The following is a 26,047-nucleotide window of genomic DNA, read 5'->3' as shown; positions in this document are numbered from 1 at the left end:
CATCTCTAGTCATAAATGCCCTGGAGACGGACGATGCTAAAATACATGAGGAGATTTTTTTTTCTTCAGTGTTTCCCTTAGGAAGAGTTATGATCTGGGCTGGACATCTTAAAAGAATTTGTGATCAAATATTCCTTCCATCAGTAAAAGTATCTATCTAATCATTGCGCATGCATGAGCCAGAGAGGTCAATGCTTGCAGGGATATCCTTGTTTCTTTTAACTAAGTCAAGAAGACTAAAAAAAAAAAAAAAAAAAGAAAAGGAAAAAAAATTCATACATCAAAGCCTTCTTAATAGCTAGGAAAAAAGCCATTCCTCCCAATTAAATATAGAAGTATTAACAATAGATCATGGTGGAGTTATGAGTGAGATTTTGGTTATTCCAACTCAGGGACTTTTGTGTTTTTCCTGTGACAGTTTAAGGTTTTTTCCCACTTGAATGATTTAACCAGTAAGGAAAATTTAGTCCATCTACATCTACTGCATGGTGGACACTCACAAAGCTTTCATGAATTTCTCTCAAAAGAGAAAGAATAATTACAAGGGACAGCTAGGTGGCAGATTGGATAGAGCACCAGCCCTGAAATCAGGAAGACCTGAGTTCAAATCTGGTCTCAGACACTTAACACTTACCTAGCTGTGTGACCCTGGACAAGTTAATTAATCCTAATTGCCTCAGGGAAAAAAAGAATAATTATAGCTTTGTTCTTCATAAGAAAGTAAAAGACTAAAAATACCTAAATTCAGTATAACCATTTCAAGAAACTGAGAGGTCTCCAATGCCACAATGTTTTGTACCACTCCACCAGAATGTGCTCACATTTTTTTTTTTTTTTTTTTGCTTTCCTTCCTTGGCAGATCCATGGCCCTTTTTTCATTTTTTGTTTGTTTGTTTTTTGTGTTTTTTTTAATGTGCTGTCAGATTGTACATTTAATGGAGTGTGTGTGTGTGTGTGTGTGTGTGTGTGTGTGTGTGTGTGTGTGTAGAAGAAGAATTATAGGATTTAGGGAAAAAAGGGATTTTAGAGACTATCTAGTCTACCCCCCATTTCTAATGCAAGATAGTAAATATTTCAAATGAATGGTGGCTACAATCCATTTTTCTTTAAAGAATAAGCACTACATAATGACTAATTTTTACCTTCCAGATGACATGCAAGGGATTTCTATGCAAGTTAATTTACACAGCTGCAAAAAGCATGGGATGCATTCTTCCCACATCTTTATTTTAGGACTTTTTTAGACCTACTTAGTGTCTTCAGGTTGTTCATCAGCTTCAATTCATCGACAACAGCATCAAGATTCTTCAGTTGGTTGTTGTGCAGCATGAGGACATTCATGGAGACCAAGTGCCGAAGGCCTGGAAGAGAGCAGCAGGGCAGGGGTGGGCCTCCTCAGAAAGGGCTGGACTCAAACCCGATCACCTCTCCACTGTTTCTCTACATGGATGATGATGATGAATGCTCTTCAAGGACATGATCATACCTATTCTGCTTCAGCAGCCACTGACAAGAAGCCAATTCTACCCCCAGGTCTCCATTAGCATTAGGAATGGCCGGACATGAGGGTAAAAAGAGAACGCTCCACAAGACTTTGGAATATCTGTGATTTTGTTTATGTGACCACTCCCTGCACCTGCACCACTATTAGGTCTCTAAGTCCTAGCACAGAGATGTCTTAAACGTGGTCCATGTGACCTACAACACTCCCTAGTGGATAGAACTAGATTGAAATGTAATTGGGAAATATTTAACAAAATAAATAAGAATACAATAGAACATAGATGATGCTAATATGTGGTTTTCTAAGTGACCTCCCCATTTCGGTTTGAGTTTGACAACACAGCCTTTGACATCAGAGCAGACAACTCTACATGAAATACAGTAACTTAAAAACACTGGTCACCTTGTGGCCAAGATTTCCACAATGGACACATCCAAACTTAGCTGATCTGCTTCTCAACCAACATAGGTTTTGGCCACTAGTCATACTTGAAGTCTTTCCAGACTGGTATCATCTGCAAGAGTTCCCCCCAGTACTGTTGTCTGGAATCCAAGGTCACTTCCATACCCCAACAAGTCTTTGAAGGGCACAAAGGAAATAAGGGATGCAAGTAGGGAGTCATTAATGAGACTGTGAAAACCTTGAATCTTTTTCAGAGGGCTCTGTTTAACTATATTCTAACATTCTTCCCAAGTTCTTAAAACAGGATTCATTAGAACCCATCCAGTTGATGTCAAATTAGACAGTCAAATGAAGAAGTTCTAATAATCAAGGGTTATTTTCCGGTGGGAGAACTGTCCACATTAAGCTGGGACTGCCATCCAGAAGCATAACACCATGGATGGGAATATACCCCAATACTGAAGTGACAGGACCACCCACTCATTTCACGTTTGTTACAATAAGTCGTACATGTTTAGGCTCCTCAGGCTGCCTTCTGAGGATTTAAATATGAGGGAAGACATCATTCTGGAAACCCTATCTTGGCTTATTGACAGTCACACAAACGCGTGAAGATCAAAGTACGTGTTGAAAATACCGTTTCATTAAGAAGGTCTTTTAAGAGAAAGTCCATATGGGAGGCCATACCTTCTATCGCATAGAGGCTGTTGTTGTCCAGGTAAAGTTCTACTAGACAAGGATTTCTTAGCAGAAATCTGATATCTTGGAGCTGAAAAGGGAGAATTACAAAATAAAGTCTTTATTCTATCAGCATTTCTTAAATATCTGCTTAACATACGTTTCTTCTTCTTTTAAAAAAAAATGTTACTAGGTTTTGCTTTTCACATCCATTTCCTAATATATCACTTCCACACCCAGAGTCCTGCCTTTTAACGGAAAATTTAAAAAGGGGAGGAAAGAACAGCTCAGAAAACTATCAAATGTGCTGAGAGCACTTGCCACCTTCCACACCCCTAGCCGGCCCTCATTTCCACCAGGAAGAAAGGAAGTCCATCCTCATAATCAATATTTCCTGTATGAAACCCTCTGGCTGTCCAAAAATCCTTCCTCTCCACACCCCTGTGAGGAAGATAGCAAAGTATCATGAACCTCACTTTACCGAAGAGGAAACAGGCTCAGAAATGTGTTATGAGTCACCCCAGAAAGCAGGATTGAGGAACAAAGTACTAGGCACCGAGGGGAACCCTAATAGCTCAGGCTTCTATGGCATTACTTGGTTACAAGGCACTCTCTGGGCACTGGTACCATCCGGCGATTATGCCAAATGCTGGCAATGGTAAGAGCGGCTTGCTTGGCCTGAGCAGTAGTGGGGAGGCCGTCCAAGGACCTTTCTTCATTGGGAACTTGACTCGAATGCTGAGCAGCAACCTCCCCCAAAATCCCATTATTCCCAAGCAGACCCCATCATTATTGTCACGCCACTGAGACAACAGACAATGTCACTCTGTTTACTCTTTGTTGATATAAAAAAGTGTTTGATTCAGGGAAGCAAAACTGGGCCTTCAAGGCTCCTCCAACAAGGGGTTTCCTATTTCTGTCAGATTCCAAAATAAAGGGCCTGAACTTCTCTTTCCCACATCACTCGTGATCAGGTTGGGAAACCTAATGGCTTTCTCCTCCATCCTGACCCTCCTTGGCTTCTCGGCGGTCTTTGACACTGTCCATCCCCATGCCCATCTCTCAGTCTTTAGGACACCCTTTCCTTGGTCCTCCTCCTCCCTGTCTGACCGCCCCTTCTCAGTTTCTGTGGCTGATCTTCAGCTAGAACAAGTCCCCAACTGGGCATGGCACCAAGTTCCATCCTGTCCCCTTCTCACTGGACTCCAGACTACATCACCTGGTGGTCTCATTAGTTCCCATCAGCTTACTCATGATCCCTAGATAGACGATCCCCATTATCCTCCTGACTAGCACTTGCTAGTCTCCCTGAGGACACCTTGAGCATCTTGCACTGGATGCACCTTGGACACCTCAAACTCAACATGTCCGAAATAGAACTCATTAATTTCCCCCCAAACCTTCCCTACCCCTTATAAGGCTCCTTTTTGCTAGTGTTCTCTCTCCCATTTATCTGGAATTTGCCCATCTATCTATCTCCATGTTGCTTCACCAAAATATCAGATCCCAAAGCCTTATCTTTTCGACTCACCCACAATGCCTCTTTAACTCTGTTTTTAATAAATACTCGCCCTATTGCATTGTTGTCCTTGGATCTTCCTTAGCTTTGGAAAGCCAGTTGATGCCTTTGTTTTATGCCCCCTCAGACGATGCTGTCAGTGAACCTTCTGTCCTACTCTCTTAATCACAGAATTCCCGACTCTCAGGGTTAACCGCCCCTCGATGGCACCGATTCCAATCTGAGCCCGAAGGGGAGTCTCCACTCTGTTGCAGCCACCAGCAGTTAGCCAGCTTCTGTCTGGAGATCCCTTGTGAGAAGGAGCCCGGCACTTCCCAAGGCCATCCTGAGACTGCTCCCATGGTGAAAGAGAACTGCCGCCGAGTCTCAACTGGCCCTGCTACATCCTACGCATCGAGTTCTGCCCTCTGTGTGATAGTCCTTTCAGCAATCATGTCCTTCAGCCTCTCTGGTGGTCTTTTCTTCAGGTCAAACCTGTCCAATCTGTAGAGCGAATCCTCTGTTGGTATGAACTCAAGGAGCTTCTCCATCCTGGCCCCCCTCTGAGGATCCTCTGTAAAGGGCTAGAACTGAGCAATGCCCTTGGATAATGAAGCACGTGAGACTAATTGCCAATTGGACGGTTCCCTATTAACTTGTTTGAAGGTTGACCCTCCCCAGCTGTTCTGTGCTGACTTGATTGGTGGGACAAAGAGGGGGAAGTGACTTGTGTGGGAGGAGGAAGAGAAACTTGGGTGGTGGAACTCACGCTCTCTCGCACTTGTGACCTGGCGTTGGAGGCGACGAAAAGATCTAGAATAAAGACATTTAGTGATCCTGACTCCTGCTGATTTCTGGGAAGATAGAGTTCCAGCAATCCTCCAACATCCTTCCTGCAGGATGGGGTCCAGGATGAACTGTGGTACTCTAAAAGGGGTCTGACCAGCACAGAGTCAGTCCTTGCTCCAGCTTGGGCACTAAAAGCAGGGCAGCCTTGGACAGGCCACTTTGACCATCTCATTCAAAAAAAGAGGGTTCAAATGCCTAATTTCTAGGGTGGCTGCTAGCACTCATCTGTCATTGCTGGAGATCCACAGAATGACGACCTGCTCTAGTGCAAACTTGGTGCTAAGCCCCATTTTGACCAAATCTTGTCAGCCTGCTTGGAAATGATGGATTTATTACCACTTTCTGCGAGACTGGGGAAAACATGTTCTCCATGTCAGGAGTCGAAAGCCCGGAGCATCAGGGGCTCCAGGCTCCCCAACTGCTCTTCCAGCTACTGTGGGGCCCTTGGCAGCCCTCCCCTGATGCCTCTGAGATCAGCAGCCTGGGATAGCCAGGAAGGCCTTGGCTGGCCCCTCCCCTCTCCCCTGGCAGTCTGTTCCTTTTACCTCCCTTCTCTGAACATCACTCATTCTCAGGAAGTTTGCCTCTTTCTGAATTACATCTAAATTAGCAACTCTTGGTAAATTGGTGTTTTTCCTCCTGTTTTACTTTGAACTTAATAAGCACCAAGTAAATGAGAATTTTGGGTGGACCATTTAGTGGATCACAGGGGGAGGGTGGTGCACGAAGCCCCGGCTCTCTCTCCTGGAGTTTCTTCATTATCCTCTAGCCCACCGTGGCCTGTGGTCCCACCAGGTAGATGGGCACCCAGCCATGCAGATTGTGGCCCCTTATGCTTGTCTGCTCCTCCTCCAGGTGTGAAGCAAGGGCTCCTCCCAACAGGTGGGCCTCCCCACTTTCTCCTGGCACCCAGAGGACACCAGTGGCTCTTCTCCCTCTCACCAGTGACCTATCTTCTTTTTTACAATTTCCGATTAAAAATGTTAATAAGCGTTTATTTTCTTTTGCTCCCATTTCTTCAAACAGAAAACATACTTTCTATGTTGCTGTAAACTTACTTTCCCTAACAGCCCCTTTCTTCAGCCTTCCTTCACAGCCCTTCTTGTGACTATACTTTGCTTATCTCATTGTCCTTCCAGGATATTTAACTTAAATTTTTCAGAGGCTGTTACATGATTCACAGTCAGGCAATGACAGGCAGAAAATTGATCTTCAAAAATGGTCGGACCCTTGTATGTGGGAGAAGTTTGGGGTCAGTGTATGATCTCTGCAATTTTCCAAAGGAAATCCCCCAATTCAGGGCCTTTTCTCTGGCTCCCCCAAAGACTGCAAAATGTTGTCCCTCTTCACCATGTCCTGGCTGCCCTGGCTTCTTAATTCTAGCTAAGACCATCCAAAAAGCCTTTACTGATCCCTCTTTTCCTTCCTTCTATTAATTATCATCAATTTGTCCTGTATATTAACTGTTAGCTTCCAGTGGATCAATGATGGACAGAAACAGCTACACCCAGAGAAGGAACACTGGGAAGTGAATGTAAATTGTTAGCACTACTGTCTGTCTACCCAGGTTACTTATACCTTCGGAAGCTAATAATTAACATGCAACAAGAAAATTGGATTTACACACATATATTGTATCTAGGTTATACTGTAACACATGCAAAATGTATGGGATTGCCTGTCATATAGGGGAGGGAGGAGAGGGAGGGAGGGGAAAATCTGGAAAAATGAATACAAGGGATAATGTTATAAAAAAATTACTCATGCATATGTACTGTCAAAAAATTTTATAATTATAAAATTTAAAAAAATTAAAAAAAATATTAACTGTATATTATCTGTTAACTATTAAATGTATATTATCTGTTTTCAGGATATCTCATTCTTTAGATTTTGCCCTTTTTTGTGCCTAACATCTAAGAGAGGGCCTGGTACCCACTAGGAGCTTAATAATTGCTTGTTAACAATTTGATTTGATTTTCCTTCTCTAGATCAATCTTGGGTCCAACTGATAGTAAAATTCATTTTTCTAATGATCCCTGTGGCCCCTGATTTTGTGAATTCAGTCCCAGCCTCTCTCCACACTGATCTGCACACATATAAGGTACATTTCTCGAGATATGACTCGGAGGCAGTGGGCTGGTATTATCCCTCCTTGAAGGATGGGGATACAGGCTTTGAAAGGGCAGCCGATCCTGTAACCTCCTCCAAGTCTATCCGATTGTTTAGATCTGTCCTCTCTGCTTTCCCCGAGCTGGTGGCGGGTGCTGTGTGTGCCGGCATGGGGAGGGGGGGAGGGTGATGGCAGCCAGGTCTTGCCACAGGCGTCCCTCCCAATCACCAATGGATGTCTCCTTGCAAATCCATCTATTTCCAAACCACACAGAAGTCGTGCATGTTTAGGCTCCTCAGGCTGCCTTCAGAGGATTTAAATATGAGGGAAGACATAATTCTTTCAACAAAGATGACATAAGATGGGTAATTAATGGGGCCCCTAGGGGAGCAGAAAGACACACATCCACTTCCAAGAAGGCGGGCGGCTGGGTTCTCATCATGCTGGCTCTAGGAGCCGGGCAAGATCTAATCGATCAATCAACAAGTATTTATTAGGCACTTACTATATGCCAGGCACTGGGGATTAAGGAAAAAAGAGCTCAAAGAGATGAATCAGTTCTTGCCCTCAAGGAGCTGATGATCTAGACACATGTAAGTTAATGGGCAGGAAAGGCTTCCCAAGAAGGCGGCAAATGGGGTTGGAAGGAAGCTCGGGATATTAGGAGCTGGAGGTGAGGAAGAAGGGGAAGGCTGTCCTGGTGCAGTCCCCCAAAGGGCAGAGAGGGGCCCCGAAGCTCTGGCAATGAGGAGCTTCAAGCTTGACCCTGCTGTGATGCTCAGGGAGGGGAGCTCCAGCTCCCATCAGGAAGCTCCACCAGTCACCCAGCTTGGAGTTGACAAGGGTTTGACTCCATGTTTCTGCTAAAGCCCAGAAAAAAGGCTGGCTGGCTTTCCAATTGGGCCTCATGACCCCACTCTAGTCTTCTCCATTTTGGTCAAAAGGAAGCCAACTTCAGACTATCCACTAAGGAAGCCAAGATAATGGCGCTCCCTTTGTTCTTTCTTAAACACCTTGGAATACTCGGCCTCTGGAGTCAAAGGTCCTGGATTCCAATCCCAGTCCTAACATTGCATTTGGGGTAAATCTGCCTCTCAGTTTCCTCATCTGTAAAATGGGGATTATACTAAAAGGTCTCTGAGCTCCCTTCTAGCTCAACCCTAAGGATCCTAAGATGCACAAACAGATCTTAGACCCACAGGGTCAAACCTGCAGAGAGTTTTCTAAAAATGTGGCCAAAGTCTTTCCTTCGGGCTCCTGGAAAACCAGTTTACAATTCCAGCCCAGTGAAAAGTCTCCTCCCTCAGGTACAAAAACTGCTCTTTCAAAAAGCCAGTGTGGAGATTAAAAATTCACCAGATAACAACATGGGGGATGCGCGTGAAGGAAAGGAAGAAGGAATTTTTGTTTTCCAAATAAACATGATAATTTATTTTATCATATGATGAAAATGTAGCCTGGATAACTATGGCCAACAGACAGGGCCATTTTTATTTTTAACCAACATTTCTCAATCATTCAGCAAGCCTGGATTCATTACCTACCACATACAAGACTCTGATTTAGGCACTGGGGATTCAAAAAAAAAAAAAGAATCGGAGCTGTAGCCCTTCACCCCAAAGAGCTGACACTCTCCTGGGAGATGGGAGGATGGAGCTAAAGTTCATACAGAGAAAGAAACCCCAGGTCATTTGGGGAGGAGAGTACACTGACAGTTGGGGGTGTCCAAGGTGGCAGCCCAGGTAAGGCTTACTGGTGGAGATGAGGAAGGAGGATTCCTGGCACGGAACTCAGTGCCAGGCAGTTAATTTGGGAAGCTCTTTCCTAAGACACACAGAAGGGGAGGGGGAAGGTAGGGGCAGCTGTATGAGAAAGACAAGTCTGGTGATGTTCACCATTGGTTTCTTTTGAGTCCTCAAAGGAAACACATTTGGTGTCTACCTCTCTCCCTCCTTCCCTCCCTCCTTCTCTGTATCTATCTCTCTATCTCTCTGTCTCTGTCTCTGCTTCTGCCTCTCTCCCCCCTTCCCTCCCTCCCTCCTTTCCTTTCTCCTCTGTCTCTGTCTCTCTCTGTCTCTCTCTGTCTCTCTCTGTCTCTCTCTCTCTCTCTCTCTCTCTCTCTCTCTCTCTCTCTCTCTCTCTCTCTCTCTCTCTCTCTCACACACACACACACACACATACACACACACCCAGAGTATGCATACACAGGAGCACATGGGTTATCTGCTCCATTACAGTGTAAACTCCTTGAAGGCAGGGACTCGTCTGACCCTTTTCTGTACTAATTAGCACATTGGGATTAGCACAATGTGGTTTTGGATCGACTTTTGGTCTAGACCTGTGAGTCACTAGTACAAGAAATGCCCAGGAGCAAGTCCCTCTACCAACACAGAGCGACACCTTCTTCGACTTGTCTGGAACATTGTTTTACTGACTTGCAGGGGCCAAAAATTCAGCATGTTCTAAAAGTGGATTTAGAACCCAAGTCTTCTGAATGTAATAGAGTTTTCTATCCACTTGTCATGTTGCTCCCCCGGAATATAGATATGGGAGAAATGATTCTTAATAACCCATGACTTGGAGTGACCCCAAACTTCTCCCTTTTTTTCGAAGGTCCTGATTTCAGAAGTTCAGTCCCCTGAAGGACATTACTGATGCCACTAAGACCTAAGCCAGGGGGGAAAGTCCTAGTGCTCTCCTCAGGTTGGGGGAGGATACAGTCTTTGAATAGATTGCTCAAGGCTGGGTTAACTTAAAAAGTAAATGACACAATCAAAATTCATTTGAATAGGTTCAGAACCTCATTGTAATATCTATTTTTCCTTAATTGTTAACCAATCGGAGTTGACTGCTAACCTCAGGAACATTCCCTTCCAATGGGCATACAAGCTGTGAGGCCCCTGCTGTGAGAATATTTACTTTAAGACAGAGACAGCCAATGAGTACCCCTTTATTAATAAACATGCTGGTATTATTAATAAACTGATTAAATTACCCCCAAATTTTATCTCGAACTTTTAGAATACATGTGTGTATACAGACATGTAGTTAAATAGCCTGTATTTATTTGGAGATATATGGCCATCTATGTATATAAGCAATTAAGCTAGTTAGAGGTCAAACTAAAAATGAGCATTTAAAATCTAAAGCTACCACCTTTAAAAAAATAACCATGAAACAAAGATTCATCATTTAAATAGAAAGGGATTTAATGGTAAAACTCCTATTACCTTGTTGAAGGAAAGCCATAAATGCTTTAACCTTCGGAATTTGGCCAGGTCAATGACATCTGTTAGTTCCCTGGGGGAGAAAGCATGGTTACTTCATCATAACTAAATACTGATAAGTTAATAAGTGGGGCTTGGTCACACTTTAAAGTGTTCTTTAATTGTTTTGGGCCCAAAATAAATAAGTACAGATCAGCATAGGTGATTTAATTAGGAAGTAAACTGAGGAAGGGCACTTAGGGTCTGTGCTAGGACTGGCATCGATGCCAGCATAGCCCCTGCCCCATGGTGATAGCCCTCTCCTGCTCCTCTAGAACTACTAATTTCTAAATACATTGTATTTCTAAATATTTTAAAGTCCCTTCATCAATACAAGTCACTATCTTCTCTCATTTGAGAGAACAACTGTTGGCCAATATTTCTGGCACATGGGATATAAACTGAACTATATCCTGTGACCCTTTGATTTTTTTCTTTCACCAAAAAACCAATTGTGGTTCCCCTCTCTTTTCCCAATAATCACCTGAAAATCACTTTATTAGGTCCCTGACAACCTCATTAACATCAGAGAAAGAATTCCCCACGTCACCCTCATTAACTAAGCTTATGTAAATGGGGGCATTTTCCACTCTTATAGTCTTGTCCCATTCAACTCAGAATTGACCTCAAATCCTTCGATGTAATCTAGAAGTGGACAAGACAGATGAGCCCTTACTACCCAACCCTATCACTATTTTGGAATCCCTGAAAAGAAGGGATTTTTTCCATGACAAATCTGTCTTTGGAGCATTTCCCCTCATCCACCTGAAGCCCATCTCCTTCTATTTCCATCTCCAGCCGTCTATCAACATTTATCTTAATAAACCTCCTGTGGACAAAGAAGTCTCAGACAATGGTTTCCTCTTCCTTTCCTCGGGGAGGATGCCTGGATTATCACAGAATCACTCACTGCAGAAATATTTGCTACCAACTGAAAGAACTGAAACCGACAGCAGAAAATGATCACCTCTTATCCTCATGTTAAAATGTCTCCAACTCCCATTCCAATTGCTGCAATGAGTGGCCCTAGTTCAACTCTACCAAATCATGTCAACATTATTTATTAAGCTCTTATTCTGTGCTAAACTAGCCAAGCAGACCAAGGAGACAAAGTGAATTAAAAACCAGTTCCTGCTTCAAGGAGCTCACCAGGGCTTGGTACAGCACCTAGCACATAATAGATGCTGAGTGATTGGCCGTAATGAGGGTCGTAAGAGTGCAGCCTTCTGGATACTAGATCTACTCAGATCTAATCTCTTAGGGAAGGCACCAGAGTAGAGAGCTCAGGGAAAGTCTATCCCATTATTCTTGCATTGTCTCCTCTGGGAGCCATGAATTTCAGAATGCAGGAGATGACAGCTCATTTCTCTCCTCCCCATGCTTAGAAAATGTACCAGTTCTGGGGGTTTTAAAGAAAGCCCTGACAAAGCAAAGCCTGTGGACACCAATAGTCAGGGTTGCAAGTAGCCTTGAGAGGCCACCACACAGGATCAATCAAAGGAATTGGGGGGATTTGCCTTGGAGAAGAGAAGTCTTGGTGAGAACAGAATAGCCCTCTACCTGCATCTTAAGAGTGGTCATGGGGACCAGGTATCAGACTTGCTCTGCTTGGCTCATGATGGGAAGGGGCTGGATTTAGGATTAGGAACAACTATCTAACCATGGTCACTGTCTCTGACTCAAATGAGAAAATAGACTTTTGCTGCACAGGGATCTCACATCAAAGGAGACCCTATTTAAGGTTTTCCTTGACAAAGATATTGAAGTCGTTTGCCATTTTGTTCTCCAGTTCATTTTACAGATGAGGAAACTGAGGTAAACAGGGTAAAATGACCTGTTTAGAGTCTCACAGCTCTTGAGTGTTTGAGAATAGATTTGAACTCAGAAAGATGAGTCTTTCTCATTCCAAGCCCAGAGCTTTATCCACTGCAGTGCCACCTAGTGGCCCTCCCTTAAAATGTATTTCTTTATATGTTTTCTCAGGTTCCTCATCTGTAAAATAAGAGATTATGATGTCTACAATACATTTCTCACAGGAATGGCTTAGGCGTAAAATAAGATCAACACATATCAACTGCTCCACAAATGTCAGCATTATTATTATTATTTTCCTCTCTTCCTCATTCCTTCAAACACCATCTCAAGCCTGCCCTTATACAGAAGGCTGTATGCTAGAAAAGCAATATGCACCATTTCTGAGGTGCAACAAACAGGTCATGGTGTCTAGCAGTAAAAACAAGCCCTATCCATTATGCTATAAGCTCCTCAATGGCAAAGGCCATCTTTTACCTCTTTGCTTTTTTTTAAATTAAATTAAATTAAATTAAATTTTTTTATTTTAATTTTTCTTTATCTTATTTTATTTTATTTTTATTTTATTTTTATTTTTTTAATTTTTTAAAAATTTTTTATATTATTTTTTTCTTTTTATTTTTTTTTAATTTTTTTTTTAAATAATTTTTTTAAATTTTTTTTATTTCATTTATTTATTTATTTATTTATTTATTTATTGCCTCTTTGAATCCCTAGAGTTTAGCACAGTACCTGGCAAATAGGAGATCTTAATAAATGATGATTAACTTTACCCCATCCCTTCCTTCTTCCCACATCTGGTCCTTCACCAACAAGACAAACATGAACCCCACTCCCCTTGCTCCCCAATTTCAGCTTTATCCCGAGTCTAAGATCACAGGGAGGAAAATGGTACCCATATGATGCAGGAAGCAATGATGAAATAGGGCACTGGGGTCCTGGAAACCCAAGTCCTTCCTATCTCTCAACTAGTTTGCTTACTTTCGGGAAAGGAACAGCTCCAAGACATCAATATCTCTCCTCTGGCCACAGAGCTGCTTCTGATCTTCTATGGCCTGGTAACATATAATTAATCTGTCAAACCACATTCCAGGGAGCAAACCCACAAGTCATTTTTAGTCAATCCAATCACAGTGAAAAGTTCAAAAGGAAGGGGAAAGCGGGGCCTCCACCATAAACTGATAACCCCCAGCCTTCTGATTACAGTTCATGGCCTCCTGAATTCTGCACTGAGAAATGAACATAACTATGAATCTTACCCCCATGAGAAACCCACCGCCATGCACTTGGGTTCTGAAGACCAGGATGAGGTTTTAGGGCAGGACACTAAAGTCCGGGCCTTGGCCACTGTGAGACAGCACTTAGGATATGGAACATTGTCTTTTTATTGTTTTCTTAGGGAGCAGGAAGATCAGTCACTGAGGACTGGGGAGCAGGGAAGTTGGAAGGCTGGAGTCAGTAAGAATGGGCTAAAAATTCTGACTCTTGACACTTATTCCCTGGGCAAGTCCCTTAATCTGTCCCAGACTGATGTCCTCACCTTTCTACAATGAGACCTACATGAGACAAGGGCTATAAAAATTCATTATTTTAGGGGAATAAAAATCTGTTCAACGTCCTAGAAGACTGAGGCTTTGCAAACTTGAGTTTTATTGCATTGTTTTATTTATTTGAAGGCTAATTCAGCATGACATAAGGGACAGAATGCTAGAGCTGGAGCTGGAAATATGGGTTCAAATCTCACTCTGGAAAGTGGCAGCTGTATGACTCTCAGCAAATCATTATCTTACTAAGCATCTTCTATAAACAAAGAGGTCGGGAGAGATGGCTAACTCTATGATCTTAAAATCTAGGGAAGTGGGGCAGCTAGGTGGCGCAGTGGATAGAGCACCAGCCTTGTATTCAGGAGGACCCGAGTTAAAATCTGATATCAGCCACTTAACACTTCCTAGCTGTGTGACCCTGGGCAAGTCACTTAACCCCAGCCTCAAAAAAAAAAAAAAAAAAAAAAAAAAATCTAGGGAAGTAAAAAAAAAAAAAAAAAAAAAAAAGGATGGACTAAGCTTTTGTATAGAGCCCTCAATGGGCCAGGAAATTAGCTAAATTCTTTTAAAAATAAATAATGTCTCATTTCCTTCTATCCCTAATCTGTCAATGGGTCAGAGTCAGGGAGACGATGAGGAGTTGATTTAGAGCCATACTAGACTCTAGATTCCTAATCTTAAATTGTCTTTACTAATCTGTGAATTAAGCTTAATTCTGGATCTTGGAAAATTCACAGGAGCTTAGAATTCACAGGCCTTAGAAATGTTCAACCTATTTGATTTATCCACATGAATAACTTCAGTGTAGGAGTTGAGGGCGGTAGCCCCTTGGTATTCCTTGTTTGATCTCCAACTTCCTTTGGGACTTGGACCTTTGATACAAGATGTGGTCGAACTAGTTTGGGCTCTCTGAGCTGGCCAGGGTTTTACAGCCCCCCATTCTAATCTGCTCAAACAGACCAAATGTCACAGCAGGGGAAGAGACTCTCTACTCAAAAGATAACAAGAGAATCCTTATCTTAATTTACATCACTCTCAGGAACCTCCTTAAAAGAGAGAACTCGGGGATCTTCTCTTTGCAAATGGCCTTGTACCATGCAGCCATTTTGGCCACCGGCTCTCCGGTGTTTCCATTCTAATCAATAAAGACTATGTTTCTGTACAACATTAAGTAGCAAATTCCTTTGCTGCCGAACCCGCCCTTACTTTGGGGAAGGAAGGAGAGAGAGAAAAGGAACGGACCCATCTCTGTTTAGACCTCAGTTTACTCCTCATCATTTACTCTTCATCATAGGGAGCTCTCAGTGTGGAAATTCTTTCCCTTGATGGGACGTTCCACCTCAGAGTTGGCTGGGTTACTGGGAAGTTAGATGAGCTATTGAGGGTCCAATAACCAGGATGTGTCACAGGCCAGACTTCAATCCAAGTGGGTGTTCCTAGCTCTATGGCCTGCTCCCCTCCATCTACTCCCATGGGCTGATGTGTGGTCTCTTCATTTAATGTAAATGAAATCTAAGAACCAAACAGACATGACCCAAATATTGACTAGAAGCAGAGCTTTTCTCCTTCCCACTTTAGCCTGAGATGAATCCCTTTTTAGTAGAGATGAGTAGCTCCTGGGAATATTGGAAGTGCCAACTAATTAAAAATTTGGAGCAAAGATTCCCATTATATATAATATATATCATATCATATATATTAATATATAATATTCACATTATAAATGTGAATATCCCAGAACTTGAGCTACAGTTTGAAATGTAAGAGACTACAGGGAAACACTGAAGGCAACAACATGGAAAACACTTTGATATTGGGATGGAAAGTAGCTAGAATCTGTCTGGATTTGGAGTCAGAGGGTTCCCATCCCAGTTCGACAATATCAGCACTTCACCTGTCTGTTCAAAAGGGAGGGGGCAACCTTTCTGGGGCTATATTCAATCAACAAGCAATTTGATGATTTTTCACAAATCATCTGTGACATAATCCCTCATTTCACCGGTGCTTTTCCACTTAACATCCCCTATGAAGAGGGAGGCAATATTAAAAGGTGTCTAGGTGATAAAAGAACCACTAACTAGATCAAACCAAGCAGAGATGGGCTCTGATGTGAGACTGGGGCCCCAAGACTGGGTGGGGTCCAGAAGCACAACAAAAGAGAAGCCAGTCTTGGGATCTGAGCTCTAGAGCCAGCCAGGATCTGAGGGGCCCATCAAGAACTATGTTCTCTGAACCCAGAGAAGAGATGAGTCTTTCCTATGGCTGATAAAGGCAGAGCTGGGCTTCTGGTAAATGGGTTAAACCCCCACCAAAGGTGGGAGGCGGGAGGGAAGGCAAGGCCTGGTCAGGAGAGAAACAACTTCCCCAGAACCCTGGGTTATAAAGCAAAGTGATGAGGAATTAAGGCTGTAACTGCTGACATTTATATATGCTCTAACATTTACAAAGCCCTTCCCAGACAGTCTGATTCGAACCTCCCCACTCCGTGAGATTGGGATTATTATCATCCCCTACAAATGAGTGGCTTGGCCAGGAAGTGTCAGAGGGGGAATCTGGACAGAGCTCTTCCTTCCCCAAGTCCAGGACATTGTCCCTCATACTCCCTAGCCTCTGACTGTGACCTTAAGGACGTGGAAATCACAGACCAGAGCCACGAAGGATGAATGAGAATGTATTTAGGGGGCAAAGCACTGTGAGACGGCCCGACATCCTGTCTCCTGGGTCCCTGCCATAGGTTAAGGGCTGGACAGTTTGCTAACCATGGCTACTCAGTCTGTTCGTCCACCCCATCCTGCTCCAGTCCAACAAGCACGTAAGGATCTACTTGGTTCAAAGGGTCTGGAAATAAAGGGCAAAAGCAAAGCCCCAGTCTCAATTTCTTCTACCCAAGAGGCATTGAATCATCTTGGGCAAGCTTGGGACCCTAGAAAGTTTTCTGCACCCCGATCTTTTTCCTTTCCAGGGTGGGCTCCCCAAACTAGAATGGCTCTCTCTCCAAACCCCTCTGCTGTCTGTCCTTCCCCCAAACCCGGAGGTCTAGGGCCATCCCTGGCCAGGATTTCTGTTAGGGGAGGCCAAGAAATCCCACAATCCATTCTTTCCAAAGAACCACATCCCCTTCTCCCGGAGAAACCCCCAAAGGAGACTGTCTGGGCAGGCAGGTGCCAAGCACTCCACGCGAGAAATACCGTTTGCCTTGACAGTCCTAGAACGGAGCTCAGAGATTAATAATAATAATAATAATAATTCCTGGGTTGGCTCAAACGGAACCGGGCTCAGCTGTATTACAACGGATGGGCCCGGCCTGACGGGGACTGGATTATGTTGGCTTGGGTCGGACTGGCCCGAGCTGGATGGTTAGGGACTGGCCAGACCCAGGTGGTCGCTCCTAGGAAGCCGGGCCTGAGGCTCCCCGTCCTGAACCACTGCGCACCCCAAGCCGCCCGCCAGCACCTCTGTTTGGGGCCAATAACCCCGGAGGAGACCCATCCCCATTCCGCCAGCACGAGGGAACCCTTTGGTGGGTGGGGGCCGGCGGGAGAGAGGCGGCAGCGCCTGGCACAGCGGGCACGGGTGGGCGGGACGTCTCCGTGCCCCTCGCACTCGTGGCTCGGCCCCTGGGGGGCTGGCGTGGCAGGTGGGGGGCTGCGGGGCCGGCACGGTACTCGCCTGGCGGCTTTTCTCCCGGGAGAGGTCAGCCTTGGAGAGCTTGAACACTTCCGCGTTGTCCGTCGTTGCCAGGCGCCGCAGGGCGAGCCGTACCGGCGTCCGCGCGCGGAAACACCTCGGGCGGCCTTGGCTCGAGCTCCAGGTGCACGGGGAGAGGGGATTCGGGAAGAGAGAGCTGGCCCGCTGCTGCTCCTGCTGGGCATTGGTGAAGGAGGTCGTGAAACTGCTCTCGCCCCCCGAGCGGGAGCGGGAAAGGAGGAAATCGAGGCTGGAGACTTCGGGAGACATGACCACCTGGGAAGCGGAGGTCAGTCTGGAATGAGGGGCGAGGGAGAGCGCAGACGCCGGCGGCGTGACCTTGGCTCGGTCGTTCGCCCTCGGAGCTCCCTCCTCTGTCAGAAGCGCCCCGAGGTCCGTCCCGGCGCTTTGCACCTGGGAAGCACTGGGGAAATACTCCATACTTTCCCCCATTCATTCGTTCCCTCTGGCAGATTTCCAGAGCCTGGGTCCACACTATGGAGAGAATTCTCTTTTAAATCTGCTCCACTTCCACAAAGTCACTGCACAAGCTCTGATTACAAATTGTCCCAGGTCGCCCTGGCCCAGAAAAGCGCCACCGAGGGAACGGAGAAAAAGCCGCCGGCCGATCCCTGACGCTGTCCCCATGGACGCCGCTGGTCACCCACGGCCGGGTCTGGGGATTCCTGCTCACACGCGAACCAAGCCAGGAAGGAGCTGCAGGCCGCTCGGTGCTTTGCGCCGGCTGTCTCACCGCCTTCTCCCAACCCTTGGAGGCAGAAGCTCTTACTCCCCTGAGGAACTCAGTCATCGAGCCTGACTGCAGCCTCCTGGTCAGTTTTCAAATGAAGAAATTAAAGCCATTGGTAATCATCTAAAAACGCGCTCAGTAGATACTGATTAGAGAAATGCAAATTAAGAGAAATCCCATTGGTCGAGATGACAGAAAAAAAAAAGGACAAAATGTTGGAGGGGCTGTGGGGAAAACTGGGACACTGATGCATTGTTGGTGGAGTTGTGAAATGATTCAACCATTTTGGACAGCAATATGGAACTGTGCCCCAAAGGCTATCAAACTGTGTGCACCCTTCATTTCGGCAGGGTCACTACTGGGCCTGTATCCCAAAGAGATCAAGAAAGAGGGAAAGGGATCCTCATGTGCACAAATGTTTGTGGTGGCCCTTTTTGTGGTGGCAAAGAACTGGAAACTGAGAGGATGCCCATCAACTGGGGAATGGCTGAGTAAGTGATGGGATAGGAAGGTTATGGAATATTATTGTTCTGTAAGGAACGAGGAGCAGAAAAGCCTGGAACGACTTACCTGAACTGATGCTGAGTGAAGTGAGCAGAAGCGTTGTACACAGAAACAAGATTATGTGATGAAGACCTATGATAGATCTTCTTCTTCTTAGCAATTCGGTAATCCCAGACAATTCCAATAGACTTGGGATGGAAACCGCCATCTGCATCCAGAGGGAGAACTAGGGAGACTGAATGTGGAGCAAAGCAGAGGATTTTCACCTTTGTTGTTGTTGGGTTTTTCTTTCTTATGTTTTTTTTCCCCCTTCTGGCCTTATTTTCTTGCCCAATGTGACAAATATGGAAGTATGTTTAAAAGGATCATACATGTATGACCCATAACAGATTGATTGCTGTCTTGGGAAAGAGGGATGGAGAAAAAGGGGGCCCCAAACCTTACAAAAATGAATATTGAAAACTATATGTGTGTTTGGAAAAATAAAATTTAATGAAAATTAAAACAACATTGGCTTTTCATATCATGCACAACAGAGTCTCAAAGTTGTCCCAAAAAGAAATAGTCAGCATTGGAAAATAAGGGGCGCTACTCAGGCTGAATTACTTTGACTGTACAATTGTTGAACTCAGAATGGATTCTCCTAACAGCATTACCATTCAGTCCATGTTTCTCCCATTTTCTCCACAAGGTTATTTGAGAGACTGTGTTCAAAGTTTTGCTGAAGTCCAAAAGATGCTATGGCTATGATATTTTCATAATCTATTCATCAAGTAGAATTAGAATTATGAAGAACATTGGTAAGAGGCAAGAGTAGCTCATGTGCTTCCCTGGAACCCATGCTTTGTCAAGAAATCTAGGGGAAGTCAGGAGGATCTGAGTTAAAATCTGGCCTCAGACACTTAACACGTCCTAGCTGTGTGACCCTGGGCAAGTCACTTAACCCCAACTGCCTCAGCAAAAGAGAGAGAGAGACAGAGAGAGAGAGAGACAGAGAGAGAGAGAGAGAGAGAGAGAGAGAGAGAGAGAGAGAGAGAGAGAGAGAGAGAGACAGAGAGAGAGAGACAGAGAGAGAGAGAGAGAGAGAGACAGAGAGAGAGAGAGAGAGAGAGAGAGAGAGAGAGACAGAGAGAGAGAGACAGAGAGAGAGAGAGAGAGAGAGACAGAGAGAGAGACAGAGAGAGAGAGAGAGAGAGAGAGAGACAGAGACAGAGAGACAGAGAGAAATCTAGTGGAAGTCCCCCAGAATTTTACGTGGATCCCCCTGATGGAGGGATTTGCTGTATGATGGAGAGAAGAAGTTCGTGGGATGTCATCAGTACCATTCAATTCAACAAACATTTATTGAGGGCTGCTGTGTGCCAGTCATTCAATAAGCATTTATTACTATATGCCAGGAGTTATCTTAGGTGCTAAGAATACAGAGAACGTCAAAAGATAGTGCCTGCTCTCAAGGAGCTCTTATTTTAATTGGAAAGGCATTTCTAGGCACTAGAGATATAAGGACAAAAGCAGAATAGTGCTGGCCCTCAAGAAGCTCACATTCTGCATGGGGCAGGAGGAAGAATACAACGTGTTCTCAAAATAAGTAATTATAAGGTAATTTCAAGAGGTACTGGATGCTAATAACCACATGGGGAAGGAATAGGAGTGAGTCAAGACTTTGTGGGGGAGGTACCATTGAGCCATTTTGTGTAGGAAATTGGACATTCTCTAAAACGTGGAGATGAGGAGGAAGGGCACATTTTGAGGGAATGCTTGCATTGTTCGGATCCACTGGTCAACGGTCAAAGTGTCACTATAGTGTGGTGCTCTTGAAAGACAGAGGAGGGGCGGCTAGGTGGCACAGTAGATAGAGCACCAGAAGGACCTGAGTTCAAACAGACACTTAAGACTTCCTAGCTATGTGACCCTGGGCAAGTCACTTAACCCCAACTGCCTCAGGAAAAAAAAAAAAAAAGAAGAAGAGGAAACTTACTGTGGTGTGGTTCTTAGAACTCATGGCAGTTCCTGGTCGCCACTACTAATGCTAAACCTGGAAATGACATTAGCAACATGGGTGCCCATCCTTGTGGCACAGTGTCATGGTACATCTTCAAATGTAAGCCATCCTTTCTTGGACCTGCATCCTTAGCTAAGTTTTTCCTCAATGTCAGCACCATCCCCTCCCAAGTCAGGCTTAAGGTCCATGCTGCCCCGAGACTTTTGCTACTGCCTCCTGTCCCCCAGAGGAAAGGGACGGGAAGCTTTGAAATCCATTCTGACAAAATGTTCTTCTTATCCATTCTTTTGGTTCCTTTTTCTTACACTAAAATAAATAAATAAATGAAAAATTAAAAAAAAAAAAGGAAATTGGATCTCTGCCCAGAGCTGGAAGTACAGCTGCATTTTTGGAATTAATTAAATACCCTCGAACTTTTCACAGTTTCTCTTAGTAACTGCAATGGATCTAAAAAGAGCATTCACCAGAGGAATGCCTTGTGTAATCCAGCTTGATGTAGGTGGTCCAGAAACTGCTCATTGGATCTGCGTGCTTAGCAAAGGTGATCACAAGGGGGGAAAATGCCCTTCTGACAAGAGTTAAGTCCTCTAAGCTCCCCTTCTGAGAAGAACTCAGACTTTCTGCAGTGTCACACAAGGCCGCAGAGCCCACCACACCTCCTATTGTGTTGCCACTCAAGCTCTCCGGTCTTGACTGTAATTACATCCAGCCCGTGCTTCCTCCATCAGCTTTGTTGACTTTTGGAACGCTTGGTATCTGAGCTCTGGTGTTGATTCTATCTTTCAGGGAAAGAAAATCCCCCATTTCCGATCTCTGACATGTACAAATTGATGACTCGATGGCTCCCAGATCACGTGGACGTTGCCTTGCCTTGGCCCCCGCTGGGCCCGAGTCCCCATGATTTCCATGACTGGGGTCTTTCTTTACCCTGATTTCTTGGCATTTTTTCCGCTCTTAATTTCTTCCTTTGTCTCTCAGGAATCAGACATGCTGTCGGAAGGAAGCCCCTTGACAAAATCATTTGTCAAGGATGCTGTTACCTAGAGACCCCGGCAGTTTTTTGCTTAGAGCTTCTGCCTTCCATGCTTCAAATTATTCTCTCTGGCTGTTTTTTCCTCCTTCTCATCCTCCCCCTCCTTGGTTTTTTCATGAAATATTTTTCTGTGAGCAAAATAGATTTTTTTTTAATGTCACTATGTTGTTTAACTAGGGATCAAGTCCAAGTTACCAGGCTCTGGTAACCGAGTAAGTTCATTCTTTGCATTGGGGCCAATCCTTTTAAGAGCTCAGTTTCATTGGAGGGAATGATCCAGAGGCACCAGGCTGGAGCCCTTCATTAGGGAGAATAAACAGAAAGCGCCTCCCGACTTCCGACTCTCGACTCCCGACTCCCGACTCCCGACTCCCGATTCTCGACTCTCGACCCAGGACTGGACTACAAAACCCATTCCCGCTTCCATCCCACCCCCAGCCCAGCTAGGTAGGGCAGAGTCAAGCAGAGCTGGTTCAAATCCTGCCTTAACTTGGTGAGCCTGCCAAATCACCGAATCCTTCTGGGTTTCAATGATCTCATCTGTAAAATGGGAATAATAAGAATCCCCGCTTGACAAGACTGGTCTAAAAATTATGTGAGATAGCGCACGCAGAGTGCTTTGCTCCCCTTAAAGCACTGTACAATTGCTTAAGATGTGACAGGAATGGGAATTTTCATCCCTCCTCGTGCTCCACAGAGCTCTCAGCTTGAAGGAGGCCTGTTGGAGCAGCTGCTGCAGAGGTGCTTCCCTGGGCTCGGCTCCCAGGAGCGGCTCTTCTCCACCGGGGCTCAGGGGCAAGCAATCTTGAGGGGAGAAGTGCTGTTCTCAGGGCTCTGGGGCTCCCCTGCCTGTTGGTGGCAGCGGCCTGGAGAGGTTGGCCATGGACTGACCATTTTTTTTCACATAAAGCAGCACATGAAGCCCCTCCACCATCTCTCTCTGTTTCTCTGTCTCTCTGAGTCTCTGTGTCTCTCTCTCTGTCTCTCTCTCTCTCTGTCTCTGTGTCTTTATCTCTGTTTCTGTCTCTATAGCTCTGTCTCTGTGTCTCTATATCTGTCTCTATCTCTGTCTCTCTGTATATCTGTCTCTGCCTCTGTCTCTATCTCTCCCCTCTCTCCTCTCTCTTATTAATATTTTTTAATTAACAAGAATTTCTTTTTCTTCCTTACCTGCAGCCCCGCTCTGTACATATCCATCTGACTGTCCCAGCTACCTTGGCAGAAGTCTCCACTGCAGCTTCCCTCCCCATTAGGAGTTCTTCCTCTGAGAAGTTTCCCAGGACAAGGTCTCGTGTCCTGGACAAAGCTCTGCCTCTTACCACACACTTTTTTTCTTTCCCTTCTTCTTATAGTAACAACAAGTAGCATTTGTGTGGATTTACTTTAGTTATTCTCTTCTTTAATTCACCACAATCCTGTGCAGTGGGTGCTAGTATTATTATTCCCATCATGCAGAAGGGAAAACTGAGGCTAAGAGTAATTTGCTGAGTCACTTTAGATCAGTGGTATACAACTCAAACAGAACCAGCTACATGCTGATTCATTAGCACAGATGAACATTATCCACGTTGCGTTGCATCTTCCTTATTTCTGAGTGCATTCTACTCTGTTCAGATCACATGCAATGGGGATTTAGTGGGAGGTCCACAGTTGGACACAGCTTTGGTGGGGGACGTTCCCATGGCCCGGCCCAGCCGGCTAGTTCAGCTGATAACATTTTACAGCTAGGGGAAGAGTGGCAGGATGTTGTCTTGTCACCTTACTCAGCTTTTCTGCTCCCACGAGGATGTCTCAGTCAGAAAGCTGGCCATCCTCACGATGATCCCACCCCTCTTAAGGGGATTCTTTCCTTAAAAGATGGACACATTGGTAGGCGTTTGGGGGTAAGTCCCAGGTTTCTTACTAGTGACCACAGTTATGACTTTCTTTTCTTCAATACTTTTACAAAGCTCAAAGTGATTGACTTTGGGCCATTGAATTATGTTCCTGAGCTGCAGTTTCTCCATCTGTAAAATGGGAGCGTTGGGCTGACGACTTGCTTGGTTCCATCTCATGCTAAATCCATGTGCCAAAGGCTCTGTGATCATGGGAAACTCATTTACCTGCCCCGGGTCTCAGTTTTTTCATCCACAGAATGAAAGGGTTGGATTTGATAGTCTCTGAGATTCCTTCCCATGATCCTTTGAGCTTGACCAAATTCCTTAATCTCTCTAAGCTTGACTTTCATAACCTGTAACTCAGGGGTAATAAGTTGTAGCTTTGTAATCTCAGGACTGTGGTCAGGAGAAATGAAGCCTTTATTAAGCACCTCCTGTGTACCAGACTCTGAGCTAGGTGCTGAGGATGCAAAGCAAAAATGAGACCATCCCTGCCCCCAAAGAGCTCACATTCTACTGGAGAATACTCCGCGTGCACAAACAAATGGCCTTTGGCCCATGCTCAGATCTCCTAAGATGGTGGAGCCCGTGTGACTGACCCCAAGCCTGTTCCTGAGAGAACACATGGAAATAGCTGCTTTCTGTTGGTTTCCCATTGGAAGGCCTTTGAATCCATCTGACTGAGGCTTTTCCAGGGATGGAGATCTTATTCACTCATAAAGTAAGCTGGGCAGGGAAGGTCACTTTCCCCTCCCTTCTGTACACACACACACACACACACACACACACACACACACACACGTGTATGTGTGTGCATTTGGCTCCAGAATTGTAATTTTTTCAAAGTAGGTAATTCCTAGTATGGAAGAACCTCCCACTAATGAACAACTAGCCTATAAAATCGATCACCTTAGAGAGTTGGTTAGGGGCACAGAGAGGTTCCTCAATCAACGACTTGAAAAGCATTTATTAACCACTGTGTGTTATATCCCCAGCGAGGTGCTGGGGAGGGATTTTTTTAAAAATGAAGTCTCTGTTCTTAAGGTGCTCTGTGTGTGTGTGTGTGTGCACGCGTGCGTGTGTGCATGTGACAGACAGAGACACACAGAGAGACAGAGACAGAGGGACAGAAAGAGAGAGAGAGAGAGAGAGACAGAGAGAGAGAGAGAGAGAGACAGAGACAGAGACAGAGACAGAGACAGAGAGACAGAGACAGAGACAGAGACAGAGAGAAAGAGAGAGACACACACACACAGAGACAGAGACAGAGAGAGAGAGAGACAGAGACAGAGAGAGACAGACAGAAAGAGAGAGAGAGAGAGAGAAACAGAGACAGAGACAGAGACAGAGAGACAGAGAGAGAGAGGGAGGGAGAGGGCAAGCCTCATAAACATAATACATATACCAAGTAAAACAAGGTAAGGTGAGTGGGGATGGGGAGTAGTAAGGTGGGAAGATGCTCTCAGGAAAGGCTGTTTTCTATCAGTCCATGATATTACAGCTAGGACCTGTTTCACCCTCATTGTCTTGCTTCTCCAGCTGGCCCTGGACCTTGTAACGTAGCGGCATCAGAAAGGAAATGGCAACTTTATTTCTCCCCCAATTTGTAATTTAATAGGGACTTTTGGAACCTGGGCATTGGCAGCTCCCCGAGCCCCCAGTCTGTGCACTTTTGCTCAAATGGAATAAAGACTTTATGTAGAAAACCCCCCCGGTGCTGGAGAACCGCATTCAGAAGAGGGATGGAGTGTAATGGGAAACACACATGGGGAGAAGCCTGCGCAGGAGGGCCAGAGCCACCGGCCCCTTGTTTGTTTAGAAAAGTAAACATCGAGTTCCAATAATATGCCAAAAGCCTTAGATTTCCTACCGGTGAGAACACACACATTGAAGCCGCCACGGCGGGAGGAGCAGGTATCGATTTCAGACTCGGTTTTCCCCTCCTTCCATAATTTGAGCTTTTTCTTTCTTCTCTCTCTCTCTCTCTCTCTCTCTCTCTCTCTCTCTCTCTCTCTGTGTGTGTGTGTGTGTGTGTGTGTGTGTGTGTGTGTCTCTGTGTCTCTCTTTGTCTCTGTCTCTGTCCCTGTCTCTGTCTCTTTCTGTCTCTCTCTGTCTCTTTGTCTCTGTCTATCTCTTGTTTAAATATGTTAGGTATATTAGAAGTTAATATAATACATATATAGTGGAGTTGATATAAAGAGGGGAAAAAAAGATGAGAGAGTAGGTTAGAGACCAGGCCTATGACTTCCTTAGGATAGAGAACTCCCAGGGGAGGGAATGCCCTTCACCAATGCAGATCTGCTTCTTCAGGAACTTGGGGTCAAAGAGGATTTTTGGGGGAGGTTAAGGGACATACCCAGGACCCCACAGCCAGTTTGTCTAAAGGGATTGGGGGGGTCGAGGCTGATTTTCTCTTGTCTTGCTCTGCTAATAGGAAGAGCGTATCCTGTAGCACAGGCTCAGATTTGAAAGGTCGCACATGTGAGAGGAAGGACAGGAAAGCAGAAACAACACACACACAGAGCCC

General features: G+C 45.0%; 1 protein-coding gene across 1 annotated transcript in view; it reads right to left on the bottom strand.

Moving 5' to 3' along the window:
• LRRC72 (leucine rich repeat containing 72) overlaps positions 1-17,794 on the bottom strand; it is a 31,111-nt gene extending 13,317 nt beyond the window's left edge. Inside the window, exons 1-5 of the mRNA XM_074267629.1 lie at positions 17,336-17,794; positions 13,104-13,177; positions 10,275-10,344; positions 2,594-2,675; positions 1,251-1,361 (exon numbers count right to left, since the gene is read on the bottom strand). Coding sequence (XP_074123730.1) covers positions 1,251-1,361; positions 2,594-2,675; positions 10,275-10,344; positions 13,104-13,177; positions 17,336-17,794 — 796 coding nt within the window. The remainder of the gene's footprint in view (positions 1-1,250; positions 1,362-2,593; positions 2,676-10,274; positions 10,345-13,103; positions 13,178-17,335) is intronic.
• Between the last annotated feature and the right edge of the window lie 8,253 nt (positions 17,795-26,047).

The sequence above is a fragment of the Sminthopsis crassicaudata genome, chromosome 5 (genome assembly GCF_048593235.1).
Source record: "Sminthopsis crassicaudata isolate SCR6 chromosome 5, ASM4859323v1, whole genome shotgun sequence".
Classification (NCBI taxonomy): domain Eukaryota; kingdom Metazoa; phylum Chordata; class Mammalia; order Dasyuromorphia; family Dasyuridae; genus Sminthopsis; species Sminthopsis crassicaudata.
Note: the sequence above shows the minus strand (reverse complement) of the source record. Positions and strands in the feature narration are given on the sequence as shown.